The sequence below is a fragment of the Penicillium psychrofluorescens genome, assembly GCF_964197705.1.
Source record: "Penicillium psychrofluorescens genome assembly, chromosome: 6".
In the NCBI taxonomy this organism is placed as follows: domain Eukaryota; kingdom Fungi; phylum Ascomycota; class Eurotiomycetes; order Eurotiales; family Aspergillaceae; genus Penicillium; species Penicillium psychrofluorescens.
Window position 1 is genome coordinate 3,012,856 of NC_133444.1, and position 18,650 is coordinate 3,031,505.

Consider the following 18,650-nt stretch of genomic DNA (forward strand, 5'->3'; position numbering starts at 1 on the left):
TACATATCAAGCTACCGACAAAGTCCTCTATTTGCGATCGTTCGGACATTGAGGTTCTTGTCAGCTCGCCATTGCGCTCGGTTCAACCCGACTCCGACGGTTTGCCCCTGGCAGATGATGCGAAACTAGACGAATCACAATGTAAGCCGTCAGCCAAACCAGAAACCCGCCATGTGAGTCAAGACGGTTCCTGCTTTGCTTGCCACAACATCTGCCGTTTTTCGCGGTCTAGACCGATCGCCACGAGACCCATCCAGGGGTCAAAGACTGATGTGGTTCTTCTTAGAACTAGTTCAGTTCCAGAGGACCGAGTCCGACTCCGAAAGTAGATCTTGTCGAGTATATGAGGTCCCAGCCCGGCAGGACATTTGAAGAATACGTGCTTGACAGGCCAATTTCGAATCGATAATGTCTCTGTTCGTCACTAGTTCGCGGCTCGGTTAGCATGGTTTCATCGCTCCATTCTGCTTTTCTAGAAGTTTCATGGAACTTGAACCTCCTTTGCCAGCATGAGCATACATGATCACTTTACCCTCCAGCCCCGATGATGGCCGGCTGCTCGGGGATGGCGCACGGCCCGCGATGCGCGTCAGCCAGCAAAATAAGCAACGCGCGCCCTGGCGATGAGCATGCCAGTCATGATGAAGGGTCTAGCGGCGTTTATGGGGATGTTCGCTTAAGCAGCCTCGCTTGGCAATAATCCCTGATCCTGGTCTCCGATCCGTCTGCAGGTTTTGGTTCGGACGGGCCCACGGGACTATTTGCGCGGACAAGGGTGTTGTTGTTGGAGGCGCGTTTTGTTCCGATTTTTTGTTCTCGAGTCTCGAAAAGGCATGGATTGCCTCTGAGGTAAGTTACATGGCACAAGGGTTCTCCCGTGCTTGAAAGAGTCCACAAGATCTCGTCAAACGTATGCCATTTGGCCGAAAAGCAGGGTTCCTTACCGAATGGACCAGTGCATCGCGTCCAGCACCAGTTGTTGCACAGCCAAACAAAAAGAGAACGGTAGGCTAATGGGATTCGAGAGACTACTAAGATCCCAAAAATGTACCACTTGTCGGGTCAATGCCAAACTCGTCGGTAAACTCAATGCTAGTAAATAGCTACTCAATAGATATACACAAATTCATCATTCTCTCGGTCGGTGAGATCCAGAAACGCATTATCGCCTACATTGGCGGTCTCATGCCCAGTCTCGTCATCCTCTACATTACCCTCCTCGATTTCATGATAATGGTTTTGCATGGAATGGTCCACCATCACTGCTTTCTTGCCATTTTGGACGCGGCGGCGGGCCTGCTGTTGATTCAAAAAGACCAGGTTAGCCCATTGGATGAGCACGATGGCGGCCAGAGCGCAAAAGATGCCCAGGCAAGCGCGCAGGCCCGGGTGATACGAAGGCGCGTCTTTCTTGCTAAAGAGTAACGGGCCAACAATATTTCCTGCCGAGGTAGCAGCATTGTACAAACTCATGGCAATGGATGTCTTCGTGCTTCCAGCCGTGTTTCCCACGATCCATGTCACGATTAGCGGGTTACCTCCGAAGAGGAACGCAAGCAGGTAATAGCCCGCCAGCAGGGCGCCCTGCACAGACTTGGTCCGGACAACCGCATACAATATGGCTAGGCCGGCCACCACAGGCAGCATAAAAGCGGCCAAAATGACTCCTTTCAGTCGAGCAGCCTGTGCGAGATAACTCGCCAGCAAGATGATGATAAACTGCAATGCCCCAAATGGTATGTTCAATAAGCTGGTGGTGTACGCATCATAGCCCAACCCGTCCAGGATAAGCGGGCCGAAGGTATTCGTGACGCTGGCACCGATGTTAAGGAGCATCGCCATTCCAATCCAAAGATAGGTCTTGGGTTCCAATACCGCCTCCAGGGCATGGCTGGGCTTGAACTCGCGGCTTCCGGTTCCGGTCTGGTTGGCACGCAGGCGCTCCCGGGCCTGGCTTTTCTCCTCTTCCGTGAAGAACCGGGCCGACGTGATATCATTATCCAGGCGCCAGTAGACAAACGGGGCGGACACGACGGTCACCAAGCCCACAAAAAGAAAGATGCTATAGTCGCGTGAGATCATCTTTCATCGTTTAGGAACACAGCACGTACATTTGCCAGGACATCAACAGGTCGGATTGGATGTGTCCCAGGCCGTAGGACAGAGCGGCCGCGACGATCGTTGCCAGTCCATTAGTGCTGTACCAGGCGGCAATGCGCACAGGTTGTTCTGCACGGCGGTACCACTGGCTCGTGATAATGCTAAATAAAGGCAAGCATCCCGCCTCGAACAGCCCTAGGAAGAAACGTGTGGCCATCAGAGAGCCAAAGTTGTGGCACGCAGCCATGCACGTCTGGGCAATGCCCCATCCGAGGCACAGCACGGGCATCAAGATCTTGTGTGGTACCTTGACGATCAGAAAAGAGGAGAAGGGCTGCCAGGCTAGCTGGGCGATGGGGGCGATGGACCCGACCAACGAGTACTGATTGCCCGTGAGGCCTGTATCCTCCTGCAGGCCAAAGGTAGCACCGTAGCCAAGGACGGACTTGTCCAGAATTTGCAGGAAATAGACCCAAATCAACACGACCAGAATCGTCTGGTCGGTCTTGCGCCGAATGCGCTTGCTGTCCTCGTCCGTCAAGGGGACCCGCTGGATACCCGGGTCGACGGGCACATCTTTGGGCAGATTCGGGGTATCGTCGTGAGCAACTTCTGGTTTGGACATGGCGGGCGTCCGGGGTAGAAGAAGGAGGGAGCCACGGAAAGCACAGCAGCTTTAATGTAGGGATCACAGACGACCCCCACGATCCCCCCACAGCTCCCGCCTCCGCATATCCCCCACGAGTCTAGACGAAACGGGTTTGGTGCACCCCGGGCGACATCCACGGTCGGACAATCGCAGTGTCCATCATCGTCAGAAGCCACAGCCGAGGGAAACCGAGACTGATGATGGGCGTGGGGGGCAGGAATTAAGGTTGGGGACTAGAGGTTCGTTACTAAGCCACGGTGAAGGGTTCTGTAGAAAGGGGTTGAAACTGCTAGTATTCGTGGGCGCGGTTGACAGTATCTCCGACCAAAAAGAAAACAAGCTGCTTATCCACGACATATCTGTTGGTTAATTGGGGCCTCCTAGAGCCAGTGGTAGGTTAGTAAGCCCAGGGTAACCTAGACCTAGAAGATATATATTTCCACCACCATGTAACGATCGGTGAGCAGATGTCGCAAAACTATGATTGCATTTATTACAACAAGACATAAATCCCAGCCAGAACAGACAAGAAGCAAAGTTGATGATGCTATCGAGACCCATAAACGGCTTACCGGCCTCAAGCCTTCTGCGGATCATGCTGTAAGTGCGCGTCCAATTTTGAGGCGCAAAATACTAGGCGACACGGCATGGTTGACTTCGGCCTGACATTAATTTCGACCAGCCATACAGCGCTAAGCCTTAAAATCGGCCCCAGAATTGATCATTTTAGCTCCCAGTTGCGTGTCGTGTTGATGGCCCGACAGTCCGCACCCGATCGATCCGACAACCCGATGCGGGGCGAAACAGTCTTGATCGAGAAATCGAGACCCCTATATCAAGACCATAGTCGCTCGTGTACTTGATTTTCCAGTTCATTCTACAAGTGGTCTTCCGCCTTCACATAGAGACACCCCGAATTATTTCAATTTGCTCATTGCACATACTGCAATCATGGCGCCCGGACTGGTTGACACGGATGCCACGCACTCTTCCTCGACTGGCGTCAGGCAGTCCGTCTTCCCAGACGGTCTCAAGACCACGGGACAACAACCCCCCGTGTATTCTCAAGTTCGCCCGTACTCCGAATTTCCCAAGGTGCAGACGGGACCTACGGCGTGGAAAGCCGAAGACTATCGCAACAATCCCGAGCTCTGGACCCATGAATTCAGCGCCGAGGAGATTGCAGAAATCGGTGCGGCGGCTGATACCTTCATCACTGACGGTACGCCTCTGACTGGTATCACCAAGGTATGATTGATGGGCCTTCTTAGCTACCCTGTGATTGGGAACTGAAACACTAAATGAGTCCCGCAGAGTAACTTTCCGCTTCCCAAATTCTCAACCCGGCTTGAAGAGCTGCGGAAGGATCTGCTGGACGGGAAAGGCTTCTGTTTGTTCCGTGGCCTTCCTGTCGTGGAATGGGACCTTCAAAAAAGTGCCACTGCATACATGGGCCTGGGTACCTATCTCGGGTACTTTGTGAGCCAAAATGGAAAGGGCCATGTTCTTGGCCATGTCAAAGATTTGGGAGAGGACCCGACCAAGTCTGACAGAGTGCGGATCTACCGTACAAATGCTCGGTATGTAGAGACATGAATTTACAAGGAATGTTGACGCTGACCAGCGACCAGGCAATACTTCCACACAGATGGGTCGGACCTCGTTGGCCTTCTCTGCATTGCGAAATCCATGTCGGGAGGCGAATCAGATATTGCGTCCACACACCACCTTTTCAACGTGCTGCAGGAAAGACATCCTGACGTCGTTCAAACATTGTGTGAGCCCAACTGGTACTTCGATCGCAAGGGCGAGGTGAGCGAGGGCGAAGAAGGCTGGATTCGAGGCAGTATCTTCTATCTCGAGAATGATCGTAGTTCGAACCCGCGTGTCTATGCACGGTTTGATCCCATGAACGTGACCTCGCTTGCCCGCTTCAACTCCGGGCCCAATGCATCCATCCCGGCATTGTCGGAGCAGCAGAAGTATGCTATGGAGGTTTTCGAAAAGACCTGTGGCGAACTGGCCCTTCATATGATCCTTGCCCCTGGCGACATCCAGTTCCTAAGCAACTCTCAGGTGTTTCATGCCCGAACGGCGTACACGGATCATCCCCCGGGTGCCGTAGATGAGAATGGCCGGCCGGCCCGACGCCGACATCTGATGAGACTCTGGCTGTCTGCGCCAGAGTCTGAAGGTGGCTGGAAGCTTCCATACAAGGACAGCTTAGAGAAGAAGCGCGGTGGAATCCAGGTCAATGACACGCCGCCTGTGTGTCCTTTGGATGCCGAGTAAGGGCTCCAATAATTTGAAGAAAAACCAACGAGTTAAATATACTATTTTGCTAGGCAAATTTTGCTGAACAAACAATACCATCTTTAAGCTTGCATATCTTCTAGAATTCACACCGGCATGGTGAAACGTTCCTGCTTCCAAACCGTCATGATCATGCCTTGACCCATCAAACACCAAGGGCCTCGTGAAATGCAATGCAGTTAGTCCTGCTGTGCAAACGGGAATACCGGTAGCCATGGCTCCGCCTGGGTGACCTGATATCCTCCCGCCCACGGAAGCAGACCAGCTGCCTCGATTCCCGATCCAACTGCAGTTTCAGCCGGTTGCCACGCCCATCCCAGATCCGACATGAAGAGAGTCTGGAGCTCTTCAAGACTTGCTTGACCAAATTCAGGTGCATTTGAGACGCTTCGCCGACATCCGCCTTCGATGGAACCTTCGCGTGTATAATCCGGATCAGCATTAGACTCCGGGAGCGCACTGTTCGGCGCGGAGGAAGTGCCAGTCTTTTCGGGCGCATGTCGCTCCGGAATAGACTTGCGAGCCATCCGAAATATAGATAGCGGATTGAGTACGTAGTCCGGGGCGCTTTGAACGGGGGTGCCGGGGAGGCTTTCTCTAGATTTAACACTCAAGTAAGTGCTCAGATATTTTTCAATCAGTCATGATGATCTCGTACCTTGGATCATCCCCCTCTTGAGCCGGGTATGGGTCATCGGGGACGATATTCTGTGAGATCGCTTCGGATTCAATCCTGGATCTGTTGAGCATAGTCTCTGCTGCGGAACACTATCGTGATAAAGATTCTGGTGTTAGAAACTATCCCACAAACCCAAACTCGAATAAAGTAGACATTTGAAAGAACGCGTGAGAACACACCAGCGATTCCGCTATACCGCTCACGTTCCCCATCACTTTTAAAGCTGCTATGTTGCTTTGCAGTAGTGGGACTGTTTCTCTCATCATTAATCTGGTACTTTCGATTCGAGGGTCTAGGATTTGAGTCAAGTGGTAGACCATGATCCGACAACTATCGTAAGCAATGGTCGGCAACCACGAATCCGCCAGTATCCGGGAGTCGTGACGCATAGTCTCGCCAATGATTGACGCCAGAGTCCTCGCTGCGTCAAAGAGAACTTGTTGCAAATGATGCAGAAAATCCTGTTGTTCTGGTGGGAAATCAAAAGCAGCCCGAAGTTTGTAAAGGGCGGGGGCTCCTAGGCGATACAGATCGCATATCGTTTGGTAGTGGGCGCAATGGAGCACGCAGAGAGCCCCCAGCTGAGAGGAGTCTTTTCGAATATAGATTGCATCCGGCATGAATTGTAGACTGGCTGGAAGAGACTCGTACCACGCGCGGCAATCGGCATCTAGCATCGCGAATTCCGAGTCCGGGTCCCACGGAACCTTGGCATCGCCGAGGTGTTTAATGTACCTGAATAACAGTTATCAATATTGCATATCTTCAAATAACATCGAAAGGAGCATGGTATACCGCAGAACTCTTTTGCGAATGGATATGTGGCGGATGAAATAGGCCATGATGCCCATGTTAGGTAGAATAGTGTCTGTGTTCAATTCTCCAGGAATGAATTTCAGCCAATTTCCAGGCTCTAATGTTTCGGTAAGACATGGCCGTTGCTGGAGAAAATTTCGTTCGTTGCAGGGCAGTTGGATCTTCATATCTCGTTCTTCCACCAGAGTGAGCTGGTCCACACCACTCCCCACGAGTGCGTCCATCACGTAGCAGCTCCACATCAACCGTCGTCGAGACTCTTTGTCTGTAGCCGATAGACCGGTTTCAGCGTCCTGACAGAGCAGGTCTGTATTGTATTCCAGGTTGATTTGAAGGGCCTGCGTCATGCGAGTGATGAGTCCACTCAGCATGAATGCGTTGGCAAAGTTGCCCATGCGGACTGCATAGTCATGAAGCAGAACGGCAGCCTAGCAATTATTTAGACAACACCCCCGGTTTAAACTTTATGAGGTGTACTAACCATTAGATTCTCGATGGTGACCGTGTCTATAGCCTCAAGGATCAGTCGCTGCGAGATCTTGGCCCATTCGGCCCCTGCGAGCAGGACAAATTTTGACGGGAGACGGGCGACCGTTTCACTGTAGGCAAGTGCATAGAACCTGTCGCAAATCCTGTCAGCAACGGTACCCTTTCCACCAAATCATTCATGGTCTTACTGCGCACCCAAGGCACACATAATGTGCAACAAGGCGTGGGTCTGATATTTGACGGAGAGTTCCCCGTCTAAGCGCCGGAGAAAGGATGGTTTATGAATAAAAGCAAAGCAGCGTAGAGGGTGGATATTGTTGAAATATTCCTCCACTAAAAGCCCTGTTTTCCATGAACTGGGCAGATGCCGAGCAGTCAGCCTGTTCTGTGTCAGCAGGATGTCACACCGAAAACGCCATGAGCCGTACCATTCGAGAGATGGTAATGAGGGTTGAATGCTATCCACCGCAACGGGTTCGCGAGGAGATGAACCGTGCGATCCCCGAGGGTGTTGGTCAACAGGCTGAGAGGCAGCCGTCGAGACTGGGCTGCTCGGTGAAGTCCTCTGGACTGAAGTGAGTATAGAGGGAGACTCGTTGTTGGCCTTTTCGATTTCCTCGATCCGCTGGACCCAGGTGGGTTGCGAGGACTCGGCGAAGTTGCATGGTAGCCCCTTGTTCTGACAGCGACGGCACGTTGGTCGTTCGCCGGAACATTTTGTTTTTGACGAGCGACAAGCCATACAAGAACGGTAGGTTCGTTTTCGTTTCGACTTGTCGATTCGGTCCGTCACCTCCCCCCGTGCTCGCGCTGTCGGCGAGGTCGGGTAGCCCGAGCAGACCAAGCGCAGTCGGACACAATTTCCACACTCGCCCGGTCGTTCATCGCACTTAACCTGCGGTACCAAATTACATGCTTTTAGGACTCTGGATCTAGCCGGAAAGAAGAAGAGGTGCTGGAATCTTACTTTACGGGCACGACAGGTTCGACAGCCTGTCAACGCATGTTAGCCTGGAGATAGTCGGCCCCGACCCAGTGAGCCACTCACCAAATCGCGAGCGGGATGGTTTTGGATTATCCGAGCCCATGGGAATCAGAGTGTTCTGTTATCAATTCGTGGAGATGGTGCGGTCTAGGACGCATGGATGAGGAGGGAGAACCGCGTAGACCCGGGTGGTCGGCAGCACCGAGCGGGCGGTCGGCCAGCCGTTGTGTTGATGGCGGGATCCATGGACCGGATGACGGAATGGCTGGAGCGGAGAAGAAAATGTGGGGGTTCAAACGGTCATAGTGGGATCAAGGGAGTTCTTATTGGGAGTATGGAGCCCAATGTCCTGGGCTGATCGGTTCTCTCTATCAGCTGAGGCTTGGCTCCATGGCGCACGTACTGGTACCTCGACGCTATCATCATCATCATCATCAACACAAGCGGTATACTCTCCCCTGGGTCCCGCCCGAGACCCAGCCTGCTGCACAAAGGTACCACCCATCATGCCAGGGAAAGAGCCTCATCACGTGGACCCCCAAATGTTTCCCTCCAAACGGGACTGGACTGGACGAGACTGGCGGTCCTTCTTCTCCGTCTTCCATCAACAACACCACAGCCCCAATTTCCGTCGCGACTTTCCCCGTGTTAAATCTGGCGAACGCTGACTGAGGCAGCGGGGTTGACGGCGGATGCCGTCGTTTTGAAGGTGTCTACCTGCCCGCTGTCGTCTTGTTGACATCCTCGACTTCACGACTTGCGTTATCAATCTTCCCCATCAGCACCTCGTGTTTTCCTCGCCCAGGCCGCTCGTTTCACCGGTCCTGACACCCCAACGACTGATTTCGGAAATACCCCCACCATGCCTCGAAAAGATTTCCGAAGTGACCTCAACCGAGCCACGGCTCCTCACCTTTTTCCTCACTTGGGTCGCGTGAGAGCCGGCGATGATGATGAGTCCATCCTTTTCACGTTCACTTCTTCCCACATGCAAGTCGATTTTCAGGTCATCGTATCCGGTAAGCCATTCCCCGGGCTGAGCGCCGCAAATATCTGACCAGGATTAAACAGACTCCCACGATTATCCGCGCGACCATAACTATTTCGTCTTTTCGACATCCGATAATGTCAGTGGAGCGGTGATGGACTCCTTGGCCCGCACTGACTTCACGGGCTCGTCGATCCACCATATGCTGCGCCGTCTCGACGAGATCGTTGACCATGTGGTCCACGATCGTGATCCGCGGGATATTCCGATGCCAGATGATCCCGATCGCCAGGACGGCGCTGAGGACACATTAGAGGAGGACGACGGATATGAGTCCGACGCTGATTTCGAACCCGATTTTTCTCTTCTGGTCCAAGACAAGACGGAAGTGCGAACGACACTGCGCCGAGACCTCCAGGCCGCAAAAGCCGCTGGATTCAGGGTGGGATGCCTCGACGATATCACCGGCTGCGTGATTGTCTCCGTGTCTTGCCGCATTGCTCACTTTGATCTCTCGGAGGAGGTCATGCAGACCTGGGATGTACACGCCTCCGAGTATTTGGTCATGCTCATTCGTTATCCATCGCGATACATGAATCTAAAAAGAATCCTCGACGACAGAATCAATGCGAAGAGCTATCTTCTCCAAATCCATGTCGGACTTTGCAACTCCTATAAACCATCTCTCGAGCATGCAAGGAAGGCTTTCCAGGCCACAACGACCACCGGCCATGAAGGGCCGCAAACAAACAGCCAAGAAGTGAGCCATGGCATCCGGAGTCTTTTCATTGGTGGAGCACTCAAGAGCCTTCTCAACGATCGATTTTTGGAGATCGTGCGGCTTCGCCTGAAATATGGCTATTCCTGGACCAGAGCCGAAATATCCTTCCAACGGAGTCAAGGCAAGCTCCTCGACGACGCCGACACGGCATCAGACGCAGACTATGAGGAAGACACATGGGCCGCTTCCGCTCCCACCTTTCTTGGCGCTGATCATGTGGTTGATGCCGATGCTGATGGCTCAACGCTCTCATTACCACTGCTCGCAATGCAGTTCGCGCTTCGTCACTTTGTCAAGTGCACGGAGTTCTGTCTTGTTTGCCATTGCAAAACAAGGGATAACTTTGAAGCCCTCAAGCCCTATGTCTGCTCAAATGGTCTCTGTCTCTACCAGTACATGACGCTGGGCATGGGACCAAACCTAGAGCACGAAGTTCGCTCTCAACCATATGTCGTTGATATGCTTATCAGTTTGACCTACGCTAGAGCATCATCGGGCAAGCTTGGAGATTTCCCAACTGGTCTCGGGCTTCGTGTCCCCGTGTCGAACTGCGTCAGAACCCAATTCTCAAATCTCAGTCCTGATCCCACTTCGCAAAACCAATCGCCTCCTGCCGGTCAATACACGGGCCGCTTTTATGCCGCTCAGCAGGAGCTTCTTCCGGATAAGAACGTTCCTCTAAAAATCGGCGATTGGATTGCTATGGTATTTCCGGCAGCGAAGACCGAAGGTGATGCCACAGCCATTTGGCATGGTCGGGCTGAGCGCCTTGGTGAATCTTCCCGTCACATCTATCTATCATCCCCCACTTCGTCTGGAGTACAATTATTGCCCAAGGATCTCTCGAACTGGTCAGCTGGAGAGACTGTATTCTTCTTCGTCTACGACCGGAATTTTGATGACTTGAGCCCTTCCGAAAAGCAAAAGGCAATCCAGATCATTCTTGACACGCTTCCTGATGTTGAGCAGATGAAAGCCTTCCTGGGTCCAGACAGCAATGGCCGGCTTCTCTCGTCATGGACAGGGGTGATCTCCCCGGCCGCGTTGGGCCTCTTGCGTTGGATCGTCTCATCCAACCGGTCATACATTATGCAGGACACTAACCGTCCTGAGCATCTTGTGTCGGGCATGGGTGGGTTTGTTCAGTTTCGACTTGCCCAAGGTGCCCCAGACAAAGAGCAACGCTTTGTCGATGCTGTCGACACGGTTTCTCGAAAAGTAAATCCTCAGTACCCAACACTTTTCGCGTGGCATGGCAGTCCCCTATTCAACTGGCACAGCATCTTGCGTGAGGGACTGAATTTCGACACGATTGCGAACGGTCGGGCTTGCGGCGATGGCGTTTACCTATCCCAAGATTTCAATACCTCATTAGGTTATTGTCAGCGGCATGGCCCGGCCGGCATGTGGCCTGGGAGCAAGCTGAAGATCCATGCGGCTATCTCACTTAACGAAGTGGTTAATGCTCCTCTGAAATTCAGGTGTACTAACCCCCATTATGTGGTAACTTGTCTGGACTGGATCCAGCCCAGATACCTCTTTGTCAAATGTAGAGCCGAATCTGGCCTCCAAGCTGCCTCACAGGTGTCACCCAACCAAATCTACGCGCAGGACCCAAAGCACCAGGCGATGGATCCCGGCCGCCATGCAGTTATTATCCCTCTTTCCATCCTCGGAAAACGAGGCCAGCCAAGCCATCTTACGAACCCCACAAAGAACGTGAAGACGAAGAGACGCTCACCGCATCGTACAGGGAGAAAAAGGCGTAAGCCAAACCAAACCGCTGGGCTGTCTCTGGACGGTAGGCTGGACGATGATGCTAGCGTTGCAACCGCATCTGATGACGAGCGCATATTCCTTTCCGAACTCGAGGACTGCACAACTGAAAGCGATACAAGGAGTGGTTCAAATCTGGATGTCCACCCTGCACATGATCATGATCATGACCTCAAGACCGACTTTGTTCCAGGGGTGCTCAAGGGCGAATCATTGTCGCTCCTCTCCATGCCCGAATATGCCACTTCCTCGGCGACCAAGGTTCTGCAACAACACGTTCGGGCCACTTTGAAGGTCCAAAAGCGAGAGCCTCTCCACGGACTCGGATGGTACGTCGACCCCAATTTGATCTCCACGGTGTATCAATGGATAGTGGAACTGCACTCATTTGATCCCGCTCTCCCCTTGGCAAAGGACCTGAAGACTCTGGGCTTAAAAAGCATTGTCCTGGAACTTCGATTCCCTCCACAATTCCCCATGTCCCCTCCATTTGCCCGGGTGATCCGCCCACGCTTTCGAGGATTCGCTGCGGGAGGCGGTGGCCATGTTACGGCTGGAGGGGCCATGTGTATGGAGCTACTGACTGATTCTGGCTGGCTGCCAACGGCCTCCATTGAAAGCGTACTACTGCAGGTGCGCATGGCGATGACCAATCTGGAACCCTTCCCGGCACGTTTAGCTCCAGGTCCGCCGCAGGATTACAAAGTCGGTGAGGCTATTGAGGCCTATCAGAGAGCGTGCTTGAGACATGGCTGGCGGATTCCTGAGGGAATCCAGCGACTTTCTTGGGTTTAAGTTCTGATTTGTGGAGGATCCGGATGGATTCCAGAGTAGTCACATGTCGTTTGAAACTCTCCAATCACTTGCTTGGTAACGTAGCAAAATCAAACTTAACTACTTTTCTGTATCGTTTTAAGAAAACTGTGGGAAGTACTTGATGGTGAAACGGCGGACCCGAGAATTGCATCTCGATGTCATTCTCACGTACCCGAGGGGAACGCCCGGGCCATCAAGGTACTCTCTCATTCGGTCTTGAAAAGAGAACAAGAGAGCTAGAATCTAATCCGCAGTTGAACAAAGAAAGTCAAACATCGTTTCATAGTTTCTATGGTGCCCAAAAAGCATTTCTAGAGATCATTCATCATCAAAAAGTTGCCGAAAGGCATCTCCATACGCCGCCGGCAAGCCCTCTTCCTCCCACATGGTGGACGAGATCAGATTGACTGACCCGCCGAGGCAGCCTGGACATCCTCCTCCGAGCTCATGATCTGCACCTTGATGGCACCCGTGCGTGGGTTGGCAGCCGTCTCGAAGGCCTTGAGCGCGTCCTCCAGGGTGTAGCGGTGGGTGACGAGCTTGCGCAGCTCGATGACACCGTTCTGCACGAGGCGAATGGCGCGCGGCCAGGTGTTAGAGTAGCGGTACTGGTACTGCAGGTCGATCTCTTGGGTGCTCAGCCGCATGAAAGGAATGGTCATCTCGTTCTTGCCCACGCCAATCACGAACACCTTGCCGCCGAACTTGACACTCCAGATGGCGGCGTTGACGCTGCTCTCCACACCGGTGCACTCGATGGCGAGTTTCGGGCGCAGCGCGTCCGGGCCAGAGCCCTTGCCGTCGTTCATGGCGTCGATGATGCCTGCCGCACAATCCTCGGCCGACTGTCCGATCGTCACCTTGTACGTGCGCACTTCCGGCACGAGCGACTTGGCGAACGCCAGCCGACCCTCGTCAATATCTGTGATCACGATGGGGCATGCGCCGGCCGCCCGGGCGCTGAGCAGACTAATCAGACCGATCGGGCCAGCACCGGTGATCAGCAACGGATCCCCGAGGCGCAGTCCACTGCGCTCCACGGCCGCCAGGGTCACGCTGAGCGGCTCCAGGAGAGCACCGTCCTCATAGCTCATGTTGCCGATCTTGTGGCACCAGATGGCCGGGTGATTGACATAGCGGCGCAACAGGCCATCGACGGGCGGGGTGGACAGGAACGCCACGTTCTCACATCCATTGTAGCGGCCCGTCAGGCAGGGTTCGCAGGCGTTGCAGATGATGTTGGGCTCGATGGCGACGCGGTCGCCCACCTGGAGCGTCTTGACGTCGTCCGCGACCGCAATGACCTGACCGGCAGATTCGTGGCCGAGGACGTGGTCGCCGGTGACAATCATGGGGCCGATGCAGCCCGCATGCCAGAAATGCACATCGGATCTGGAATGGTGCGACTGTCAGTTTTGGCGGGGTCGTTTCGGGGGGAGGAACGCTTACCCGCAGATGCCCGTGCTGCGCACCTCCACCGTGACCTCGCCGGAGTTCAGACCGCGACCGGCCTGCACATCCTCGACCTTGGGAGTCGACTCGGCGATCCAGAGATCATGGTTGGGGTTGGTGTAGACACCAATGTTGGTCTTGGTGACGGTGGTTGCGGAAGCCATTGCTGAGAGAGGGCGGGCAGAAAGGGAAGGGAAGGAAGGGGAGAGAAGGGCAGGAAGAAGAAAGACGAGACACAGGCGGATTTTAACTGACGACAGGAACCGTGTAGGTCCTCAGGTCAGCCGATCCCCAGATTTATCCGGGTTCGACCTGCCCGCGAGACGCCCAACAGGGAAGGCGTGTCCGCCGGGCCGACTCCGACACGGTCGGCTCTCGGTTAAATTCCGTTTCGATCATCCTTATTAACCACACCTATATTGGCTCAGGAGGGAAAGGAGGAAAGACAATAGGATTGATGGTGAGGCTTCGTCGTGACGGACCGACCAGCATAATCTTCTAGACTCCTTCCATCCCCCCCAGAGTGGCAATTCTCCGGTGGACCAACGCCACGATCGACTCTCTTCAAGATCAGGATGCAGGGGCCCGGGTTGGGTGGTTGGCATAGAGTCTAGTGCAGCAGGACTCCATACAATGATATACTCTACTCATGACACACGGCAGGGCGGATGCCTCAAATTCTTCTTGTGATCGTGGGGCCGCACCTCACCCGTGGGGCCACTGGTTTACTGTCCTCCTTGCGAATCCCTCACGAAGCGTCGAACCTCCAACGAAGTCCGTCGAACGATGCAACTTCGTCGCCGGTGGAGTGAACATGCTCCCGATGTCTGTATGTCAATCTGAATTGCCTGTCCTTCGAATGCTTCCTCTCTCGCGGGGCGTTGCACCACATTCCAGTTGAGAAAAAAAAAATCCCCACATCCGATCCCACCTGTCCCCGCAAGAGACGACTATACATACAGGCGGTGGGAACCCCTCGCTGGTCTTCAAGTCCCTCCCTGCGGCTACGATTCGATCAATCGCTGCTTTTTCCACCCTACCGAGTCTCCCGATCCAAAATGGTTGCCAAGCTACACAGTGCACCGCCCTTCCGGGCTGAGCATATGGGTTCGTTGTTGCGTCCGGACAGTCTGCTCGACGTGCGCGCCAAGATCCGCGACACGGGCGTGTCGGCCGAGGCGGCCGGTCTGCCGGCAGTTGAGAAGGAGGCGGTTGGGGAAGTGGTCCAGATGCAGCGGGACCTTGGTTTCAAGGCGGTTTCCTCCGGAGAGTACAACCGCACGCGTTTCTGGGGACTGATGTGGGACGAGTTCCAGGGTATGCGCTTCGGGGAGATCCCGATCCAAGACATCGACTGACCCAACAATTCAGGAACCATCCGTTTGCAAGACGCCGAGGCCTCGATGTTCAGACTGTACCACCCGGATGTCGTGAGTCTGATCGAGAAGGACCGGAAAGTGATGCCCGGAGACTCGGTGATTGCCGGCTCCAAACTGTCGCACAGCACAAGCAAGTCGCTTTCGAATCTGCACGAGCTCCAGTTGGTCCAACAGTCGCTGCCCGAGAGCGAATGGGGCAACATCAAACTGACCATGATCACCCCGGCCTGGTTCCACATGCGTTACAAGCAAGGAAGGGCATACACGCCAGACGCCTATGCCAACGATACGGAGTACTTCAAGGACGTTGCCAAGGTGTACAGGGCGGAACTGCAGTCTCTGTACAAAGCCGGTCTGAGAAACGTCCAGTTCGACGATCCGGGCATGGCTTACTTTTGCTCCAAAGCATTCCGCCAGGGCTGGGAGGAGGACAAGGACAACACGGGCACGGTAGAGGACCTGCTGGACGCGTACATTCAGCTGTACAATGACTGCGTCAGTGGCCTTCCGGAGGACATGCACACCGGCATCCATCTGTGCCGAGGCAACTTCATCGGTGGGAGGCATTTTGCAGAAGGCTCGTACGATATCATCGCGAAGAAGCTGTTTGAGAACCTCAACGTCAACACGTTTTACCTGGAGTACGACACAGAGCGGGCCGGTGGATTTGAGCCTCTCAAATTCCTGCCGAAGAATAAGAACGTTGTCGTCGGGGCGATCAGCACGAAGCTCCGGGAGCTCGAGAACAAGGAGGCGACCAAGGAAAGGATCTACAAAGCTGCAGATTTTGTTGCGGCAGGGAGTGGTGAGACACGCGAGGAGGCCCTGAAAAGGGTCTGTCTCAGTCCCCAATGTGGATTCAGCACGCACGAGACGGGGTATCCTCTGAGTGTGGAGGATGAGAAGCAGAAGCTGCGTCTGATTAGACAAATTGCAGATGAAATCTGGGGAGAGTCTTGAAGCAGGGGTGTTAGTCAAGTGGCAATCCTACAATCATTTCCTGGATTTTCAACAGAGACTGGAAAATTGATTGACGGGGACACGGGTCATGTATTCAACAGACGTACCTAATTAGCGAGCAGGAAGCAATGGGCCAATTGAAAAAGCATTCCCAGGAGGGCTGCTCCAACACCACTCGAGATTTCGTCCGCGAGTGAATCTCGCTCCTGGAAACAACCACAATTAGCCGAAATATCTGTTTCAGGAAGCTGTCAGTAAATGTTCTGAGCGGAGGCACCCGAGAAGCTGATCCCGTTTGTCGCGAAAGATCGTGCACTTTATAGTCAATACGACGATCCTGCTTTCGAGACACAGGTTGCTATTTTTTGAGCGCCCAGGCTATGGCACAGGCAAGTATATAGTGCGACCAAGGCCATCGTGGATGAGACAATTATTCAGGGAAGCTACAAGTAGATGCGTTGCGTACGTGGTAGTATGAAACCTACATCGATAAGCTTATATCGGCAAGACACCGACGGAGCTGTGAAAGAACTTTCAGTTGTTCAATTCTCGCATCGCTCGTAAAACGCGTTGGAGATTATGACAAACTCCTGTTATTATTCCCGACATTGATCGTGTTTCTATGCTATCCCGACATCGGCGGATCTTTCATCCCACTTTCGCTTCTCATTTACTACCCCACATCCGGCCGCACCCACCCAACCGGAATTCCTTCCCGGTCACCACCCGGTCCGCTCCAAGGGTTTTCGACACCGAATGCATCTAGTTTACTAGCACGAGTTCTTACTTTCAAACAGACACAACATCACTGTGACAATGTCCACCCTTCAAAACAGCAAGCTAGCCTTCATCGGTGGTGGAAATATGGCTTCTGCCATCATCCAAGGCCTTCTGAAGCAGGGAATCACGAGTGGAAACGTCACCGTCTCGGAGCCGTGGGATATCAACCGCGAAAAGATCGCGGCTCTGGGAGTTTGCACGACGACTTCGAATGTTGAAGCTGGAGGAGAAGCGGATATTGTGATCCTTGCAGTCAAGCCTCAAGTGACCCAGAGCGTGTGCGAGGAGCTGGCGACTGCCTGGTCTCAGAGATCGACATTACCTGTTGTTGTCAGCATCGCCGCGGGTATTACCCTGAAAAGCTTGCAAGAATGGACCAAGACAAGCGATAGAAGAACCGCCCATACTGTTCGCGTTATGCCGAACACCCCGGCACTGGTTGGCGAAGGTGCCTCTGGTCTCTTTGCAGGCACGGATGTGACAGAAGCAGAAAAGAAACTGGTGGATGCACTTCTCGGCAGTGTGAGCAAAGCCACCGAGTGGGTGGACAGAGAAGAATTGTTGGATGTAGTGACTGGCTTGTCTGGTGAGTGTTCAAGTCCAAAAATACTTAATGGGTGTCATGTGAAAATTAACACAAGTAGGATCCGGACCCGCATACTTCTTCGCCATGGTTGAGCATCTAGTTGCCAGTGCCGAAGCCCTGGGCCTTCCAAAAGAGCAGGCAACTCGACTGGCCACACAGACATGCCTTGGAGCGGGCAAGATGCTCGTCGAGTCGTCCGATGAACCCGCCCAGCTGCGCAAGAATGTAACCAGTCCGAATGGAACCACCTATGCTGCACTACAGACATTTGAATCGCTAGGCTTCAAACAAATAGTGGACAAGTCCGTTCAAGCTGCAACTCACCGAGCTGCCGAGCTCGGGGGTACTCCGAGAAAATCATAAAGAGTGCCAGTTGATATGAAGTGAATACCACGCTTGAATTCAAGGAAAGAAGGGAAAGAAAGAATCTTGGACTTTTGAAAGTGATTGATGGCCAGCTGGGGTTGGGTTTATCTCGTAATATACATCGATAACAGCATCCGTTGAGAGACAGACTACTAGCAGCGCCTAGTAGACTAGGGCGGGAATTGAGAGCTTTGTAAAATTTATAGAACGTCTGTTTCCAATCTATTGTGAGTACAGTTAACCAGGTTATCCGCATCCTAGAATCCTCGATTTCTCGATGCTGTCTAACATTCCACACTTGGCTAGACGCCAGACCAAGGACCGCAGGGACCTCTTTTCCCTCTTTTCAACACATTCTAAAATCGACAAAACGTAACCAAGGGGCCTTCAGAAACGTTACTGACTTGCGGAACAGCGGCTCCTGTTTGAAACCCGCAGAGATGAAAATCTGATTCCCGAGTCTTCATTCGAAATTATTGCCTTGTTCTACATGCAGATCCCCAAGCACATGCCAGAATATCGATTGGCTTGGGACACTGGAAGAAACAGGTGATTCGAGCGACCTCAGCTAGCTGATAAAAGTTCGATGACCAGAGAACATCCTATAATCGCCCATGGATACTAGGGCAAGGCATTTTGGAGCAAGGTTGCGAAAGACAACACAAATAGTCTCTAGAATGGCGGCGCTATTAGGATACCCAGTAGAATGCATTGACAATATACAGCGAAAGTTGA

At 53.3% G+C, this 18,650-nt stretch overlaps 7 protein-coding genes across 7 annotated transcripts; 4 read left to right on the plus strand and 3 right to left on the minus strand.

Annotated features, from left to right (window-relative positions):
• Window positions 1-1,107: 1,107 nt before the first annotated feature.
• On the minus strand, window positions 1,108-2,725 carry PFLUO_LOCUS9597 (uncharacterized protein; the record flags this gene model as incomplete). Its single annotated transcript, XM_073787440.1, has 2 exons — window positions 1,108-2,062; window positions 2,112-2,725. The coding sequence occupies 2 exons, from the start codon at window positions 2,723-2,725 to the stop codon at window positions 1,108-1,110; spliced, it is 1,569 nt and encodes a 522-aa protein (XP_073643596.1).
• Window positions 2,726-3,700: 975 nt separating this feature from the next.
• On the plus strand, window positions 3,701-5,041 carry PFLUO_LOCUS9598 (uncharacterized protein; the record flags this gene model as incomplete). Its single annotated transcript, XM_073787441.1, has 3 exons — window positions 3,701-3,997; window positions 4,064-4,329; window positions 4,381-5,041. The coding sequence occupies 3 exons, from the start codon at window positions 3,701-3,703 to the stop codon at window positions 5,039-5,041; spliced, it is 1,224 nt and encodes a 407-aa protein (XP_073643597.1).
• Window positions 5,042-5,241: 200 nt separating this feature from the next.
• PFLUO_LOCUS9599 (uncharacterized protein) lies at window positions 5,242-7,254 on the minus strand (the record flags this gene model as incomplete). The annotated part of the gene is made up of 6 exons (XM_073787442.1): window positions 5,242-5,659; window positions 5,721-5,830; window positions 5,921-6,476; window positions 6,537-6,985; window positions 7,039-7,177; window positions 7,235-7,254. 6 exons carry the CDS (start codon window positions 7,252-7,254, stop codon window positions 5,242-5,244), a joined length of 1,692 nt encoding a protein of 563 aa, XP_073643598.1.
• A 1,639-nt stretch (window positions 7,255-8,893) lies between these two features.
• Window positions 8,894-12,371, plus strand: PFLUO_LOCUS9600 (uncharacterized protein; the record flags this gene model as incomplete). Its single annotated transcript, XM_073787445.1, has 3 exons — window positions 8,894-9,050; window positions 9,103-11,281; window positions 11,354-12,371. The coding sequence occupies 3 exons, from the start codon at window positions 8,894-8,896 to the stop codon at window positions 12,369-12,371; spliced, it is 3,354 nt and encodes a 1,117-aa protein (XP_073643599.1).
• Window positions 12,372-12,790: 419 nt separating this feature from the next.
• On the minus strand, window positions 12,791-14,008 carry PFLUO_LOCUS9601 (L-arabinitol 4-dehydrogenase; the record flags this gene model as incomplete). Its single annotated transcript, XM_073787446.1, has 2 exons — window positions 12,791-13,784; window positions 13,842-14,008. 2 exons carry the CDS (start codon window positions 14,006-14,008, stop codon window positions 12,791-12,793), a joined length of 1,161 nt encoding a protein of 386 aa, XP_073643600.1.
• Window positions 14,009-14,902: 894 nt separating this feature from the next.
• PFLUO_LOCUS9602 (uncharacterized protein) lies at window positions 14,903-16,183 on the plus strand (the record flags this gene model as incomplete). The annotated part of the gene is made up of 2 exons (XM_073787447.1): window positions 14,903-15,161; window positions 15,216-16,183. The coding sequence occupies 2 exons, from the start codon at window positions 14,903-14,905 to the stop codon at window positions 16,181-16,183; spliced, it is 1,227 nt and encodes a 408-aa protein (XP_073643601.1).
• Window positions 16,184-16,999: 816 nt separating this feature from the next.
• Window positions 17,000-17,912, plus strand: PFLUO_LOCUS9603 (uncharacterized protein; the record flags this gene model as incomplete). Its single annotated transcript, XM_073787448.1, has 2 exons — window positions 17,000-17,549; window positions 17,608-17,912. 2 exons carry the CDS (start codon window positions 17,000-17,002, stop codon window positions 17,910-17,912), a joined length of 855 nt encoding a protein of 284 aa, XP_073643602.1.
• Between the last annotated feature and the right edge of the window lie 738 nt (window positions 17,913-18,650).